At 32.6% G+C, this 5,948-nt stretch overlaps 1 protein-coding gene across 1 annotated transcript; it reads left to right on the top strand.

Annotated features, from left to right (window-relative positions):
* The first annotated feature begins 3,687 nt into the window (after positions 1-3,687).
* LOC126676339 (cytochrome P450 93A3-like) lies at positions 3,688-5,586 on the top strand. The gene is made up of 2 exons (XM_050370520.2): positions 3,688-4,814; positions 4,888-5,586. The coding sequence occupies exons 1-2, from the start codon at positions 3,900-3,902 to the stop codon at positions 5,527-5,529; spliced, it is 1,557 nt and encodes a 518-aa protein (XP_050226477.1). The 5' UTR covers positions 3,688-3,899; the 3' UTR covers positions 5,530-5,586.
* The last annotated feature ends 362 nt before the right edge of the window (positions 5,587-5,948 follow it).

Here is a 5,948-nt window from a genome sequence, read left to right as displayed (position 1 = left end):
TCACTCAAATATATATGGTTGGTATTATTTATGTATATTATTTGAATTATATTATTTATTGCATTATTCATTATTTTTCAAGTATTCCAGTATTTGAATTTATGGAGAACTATAATGACATGTTTGCAAGCAAAAAAAATTATATCGTTAGAGACAACTTACAATATTATATTAGATACCGTTCGCATCAAGTTTCAAAAATAACATGACCTTTAAAACGTGTAAATCACAATCACCACCTTTCTTTTCTTTTAAAAATAAATTGGTAATTTTTAACGTCATTTTTCTAATATGGTATGACACGTGGCAGATCTATAGGATGTCCAAGTTAACAAAATTTCTCAGAAAAATATGCACATGATGAAATTAAAAAGAAATGAAAGATGTTGTCTATGATTGACACGTTTTTAAAGGTCATATTATTCTTGAAACATGGTGCAAAAGTCATAATTTTATATATAATTAACCTTAAGTTTTATAAAGGCTTAATGGCAAAAAAAAACCCAAACCTTTACGACTTGTTGCAATTATATCCAAACCTTTTATTTTTTGCAATAATATCCAAATTGAATTATTTTGTTGCAATAATATCCAAATTGCACTTTTTATGTGATTTTTTTTGAGTTTTTTGTCATTTTTTGAGACTTTTACTATATTATTATACATCAAAACGTAATAATAGCTTAATATCTTAATTGAAAACAACAAGTTAGAGCCATCAATTTGACTATTATTGCTATAAAAAATGCAATTTGGATATTATTACAACAAAAAAATGCAATTTAGATATTATCGCAAAAATTAAAAGGTTTGGATATAATTGCAACAAGTCGTAAAAGTTTGGATTTTTTTACCATTAGACCTGTTATAAATAGTGAATCGACCAAATCAAATAAAACGAGATTGAAATATTTGTTAATACGTAAACCAAACTAGTAAAGTTTGATTTTGACTTTCATAGGGATAGTTTGGAAGTTGGTTCTGGTTATTTGCAAACTGAACCAACTAAGACATACTCACCCCTACATGGAATCTACGTTTTTGTTATTATTTTCTTATTTTGATACATACAAATGACTAGCGTTGCCATGAAGTCGCAAAAGTGACCACAAATTTCTTTTACCAAAGATAGCAATATAAATATATAAGAAGAAAGGCCATTTCTTGAAGATGATGAACCAATTTTAAACAAAAAAATAAAAGTGGACTTCGCGGCTACTATTGAGCCATCCAAATACACATTCATTTAACAAATTAGAATACGAAAGCGTAAATAATTTGTTAAACGAACGGTAGCAATATAGAACAATAAAAACTTAAAAGAAGGAATTACTTACCGTTAAAAAAGATATTTGTATAAGTATTATCTTAATTGTAGAGCGCATTACTGAAATGTCGGGACCATTCAAAACAAAACACACCGGCATAGTTTATCTGAACATTTAAATTAAAAAATAATATAGCAAATTAATTTAATTTAATTTAAAAAACTTACCTTATAGTGAGGCGGTCCATTAATTTCAGCGGGGCTAGAGGTAGAGGGGCCACTTGTGAGGCCCCTCGTACACTAAAACAATTAAGAAATAGTTAGAGAAGCCTATAAAAGAGAATATGAGTACTACACAGTTTTGCATAGTCACATAAATTGCATACTTGCGTACCTTAATATATTTATTTTAAATTGAGTCATGTGAAGGGCATCATAATGGATTTGTCCTTTCGTAATCTAACTAAAAATGTTAGCCCTTGTCCACATCCTACTTTAAAACAATTTACAAATACTCAAATCTTGTCTTGCTGGAAATATTCATTGTTAAATAGGGAAATTTCAGAGAAAAACCACCGACGCAGAGGACACTAACCACCCAAATAGGGGACAAAACCACCCACACAGGGGAAATAACCACCCATATTGGGGATGAACAGCATTGTAAATATTAGTTAAATATAAGAAATACTTATAAATAATAAAAGTTATAAATTTTTATATACTAAATTTAATTTATATGTAAACAAAAATTACAGAAATATATCATTTTATACTTTAATTACTTCATCAAACAGGGTATGGGCAATTGCTAAATTTCACCATAACTCAAAACAATCAAATGAACAAATAATAGAGTAATTTAGTGATTTGCATGAAAAGGACCCAATATAAGTATTAAGAAGAATAAGCATAGTGAAGCAATACTTGTAATACTCCAATTGTATCTTAGGTACATGATTTTATCTCACAAATCAATTTGATAAACCTGGTAGATTGGTGGAGATGCAGGAGGACAATAGAGAACACTATTGATGGATTTTTCTAAATTGATCTCGTCTGCAAAAGAGGCTATTGAGAGCAAATTAAACAAAATAGGAGTACTATGATCATAATTCACTGAAAGCATCATATCCAATTGGATCATCCATTTTCCTTTTGCATTTTCGGATTTACAATTGTCCTATCCATTGCTTTTAAAAATGTAGGAGACCTGCAAATTCTAGAGGAAGAAATTAGTATGCAAAATGGTCTCTTTAGGGAAAAGAAACGGCAACTTGAAAATTTTTAATAGCATGTTTTCATCGCCTTAAGGACACTGCCAATCGTCGGCCTCTTTGTATTTACTTGGATTCAGAGAAATCTGAATTTGGATTGATGATTTGGGATGCATACAATTTCAGAAAATAAAAAAATATCCAAATTAGGGTTCTTGTAAAGATCCACTCTTTGAGGATGAAAGTTGTAAAGAATATGTCAATTATTTGAAAGGTGCAAAAATAACTCCTAGCATAACGGCCAAATGTAACTCGTAGCGTTATTTTTACACTTCAATAACAATGTAAGTGTCCTAATTAAAATCCAAAAGATATGAAGAATCAAATGAGATTTAGATCAATATATTAGTTATTTTTATACTTTATCCTTTTTTTTACGCATATGTTTTTGGAGAAATTTTTAGGTAGACTCAGTCTACCACGTCATCCGTGGACTAAACCTATCACATAATTACACATCATTCAACTGATGGCAATTTTGTAAATTTGTTTATTACTTATTTACACATTTGAATAGTGATATTACAAGATTGCCATCAGTTTAATGACGTGTCATTATGTGATAGGTTTAGTCCACGGATGACGTGGTAGACCGAATCTACCTAACAATTTTTCATCATTTAAATCTTATTAAATGGTCGTCATATGTTCATAATTATAATCGTGAGGGCCAGTGGGGCTGTCCCTACAATATGGGATGCATTCTGCCTTATGAAATATGATAAGATTATTGATTGATATTGGCCCTACAATATGGATGCATTCTGCCTTGATGATGTAGGATAAGATTTTTGATCGATAGAAAAATGAGATTAAATTTAATACAAATTTTGTATTTTATATTCCAATCACATTTTTAAAGAATAATACGTATACTCGTCTATTAATCCAAAAGTTTGAGTTATTAGATTAAAATTTTAACTATAATTTTATTATTTTTAATATATTTATGTCCGTAAATAAATATTTTTCAAATTTAAAATATGAATATAAATTCATTTTTTATATTCAAATATACCTAATAAGAAAATATCAAATTTTAAATATTTCTATCATAAAATCTCGGAAATCATATTAAATAATCTATCAATATAAAAGTTGATAATATTAGGTGAAGTCAAAATCACTAAAACCATCATCAAATAACGTTAATATATTTTGGCCGTGAAAGATGGGATGATCATTCATTAGTAGCACTACATGCAACAAGATTCTTCTTGACTAGAGAAATTTTGAGCATAAGTTATAGATTTCTTCCACCAGATCTATAGATTCATATGAACTAAAGAAGTCTAGTCTTGATCTTTAAATAAGCACCTCAACAGAGCTAAATCTCTTAAACATTAATTGCAACCATGGCTGATGATATACAAAATTATGCCATACAATTCTTGATCTTCCTTGTATCGTTCTTCTTTCTTGGGACCATCTACGCCAAAATTCGCCACAAAGATCGTCATCTCCCTCCAAGCCCTATAGCCCTACCGATCGTCGGCCATATGCACCTTCTCAGTCCCATTCCTCACCAAGCTTTTCACAAGCTCTCGACCCGTTATGGACCGCTAGTTTACTTCTTCATCGGCTCTAAGCCTTGTGTTCTTGCTTCCACACCAGAAATGGCTAAAGAAATCCTCAAAACCAATGAATCAAATTTCCTGAACCGCCCTAAAGTAGCTAACCTTGATTATCTTACCTATGACTCAGCTGATTTCGCTACCATACCATATGGTCCTCACTGGAAGTTCATGAAGAAGCTTTGCATGACCGAGTTGTTAGGCAGCCGAACACTAGACCGGTTCATCCCGATGAGACAGGAAGAGACGGTTCGGTTCTTGAAGGTTGTACTGGGTAGAGCTGAAAGAAAAGAAGCAGTTAATGTTGGAGAAGAGCTGATGAGGCTGACGAATAACATAATATCAAGAAAGCTGCTTAGAACGAGGTGTTCCGATAATGAGGACGAGCCTGGTAAGATCAGAAACATTGTAATAGAGTTGAATGAAATAAGCAGAAAGTTTAATTTATCCGATACGATTCGGTTCTGCAAGAATCTAAATTTGCAAGGTTATGGGAAAAGGCTGAAAGATGTTCGAGATAGGTATGACAATCTGATGGAAAAGATCATGCATGAGCATGAAGATGCAAGGAAATCTAAGGAAATGAACGGTGGAGATGTTGCAAACAAGGATTTGCTTGACATTTTACTCGATATATATGAAGATGAGAATGCAGAGAGACGATTAACTAGAGATAACATCAAGGCATTCATTATGGTAAGCCAAATTCTCCCGTTTAAAACTGGAGTGATATCAAATATGAAAACTAAGAATTTAATCGTTTATGCAGAACATATTAGGAGCAGGAACAGACACATCTTCGATCACAGTAGAATGGGGAATATCAGAGCTCATCAACCACCCACATATAATGGAGAAAGCAAGGCTAGAGATTGACTCGGTGGTCGGAAATAGCAGACTAGTGGAAGAATCAGACGTAGTTAACCTTCCCTATCTTCAAGCTATAGTGAAAGAAATAATAAGACTGCATCCTACTGGCCCATTAATTGTTAGAGAAGCCTCTGAAGACTGTACTATTGCCGGCTACACAATTCCGGCGAAGACCCGACTGTTCGTTAACGTGTGGTCTCTTGGGAGGGATCCGAACCATTGGGAAAACCCATTAGAGTTTAACCCAGAGAGGTTTATGAGTGAAGAGTGGAGTGGAAAGAATAATATGGTCGATGTGAGAGGGCAGAATTTTCATTTGTTGCCATTTGGAACAGGAAAAAGAAGCTGTCCCGGAGCTTCACTTGCACTGCAATTTGTTCCGACGACTCTCGCTGCTATGATCCAGTGCTTTGAATGGAAGGCTGGTGATGGACAGAGTGGTAGGGTTGATATGGAAGAGGGACCGGGGATAACCCTTTCTAGAGCTCATTCACTGCTATGTTTTCCGGTGCCTAGGTTTGCTCCATTTTTATCAATCTGACTGTGCTCTATGCATGAAGCTTATGGATTTGGAAAAGTTGTACTCTGCTATTTCAGTATTTACATCTTTGCTTCTTTAAATTAATTTTTTTAAAAAAAGAATAAAATTTTCAGCATGTGTGGTAGGCTGACATATAAAGTGCAAATATTTTTATTGAGTTGCCTAATTAATCTAGAAGTGAATAACGGAAAATTTTGCTTACAAACCGAGTTGATTAAAATTGTGTTGCAATCGAATTCAACCCAACTAAAATATTTCGGTTCAATTCAATCGAAAACCGAACTTTAATATTAAGAAAGAATTAACCCATTCTAAAATCACTAAAATATACAGTTTTTGTTTAAAAAGTCTCTCAACTTCCATTAGCTTTTTCTAACCCGTATCCTTTTACTTTTTTTCTATTTATAGACCCTCCGTTC

Source organism: Mercurialis annua, linkage group LG4 (genome assembly GCF_937616625.2).
Source record: "Mercurialis annua linkage group LG4, ddMerAnnu1.2, whole genome shotgun sequence".
Taxonomy (NCBI): domain Eukaryota; kingdom Viridiplantae; phylum Streptophyta; class Magnoliopsida; order Malpighiales; family Euphorbiaceae; genus Mercurialis; species Mercurialis annua.
This window is presented reverse-complemented; position numbering and strand designations above follow the sequence as displayed.

Coding starts and splice junctions, on each gene's coding strand:
- LOC126676339 (XM_050370520.2), top strand. CDS start 3,900: ATGGCTGATGATATACAAAATTATGCCATACAATTCTTGATCTTCCTT. Junction 4,815..4,887: donor ACATCAAGGCATTCATTATG/GTAAGCCAAATT, acceptor TCGTTTATGCAG/AACATATTAGGAGCAGGAAC.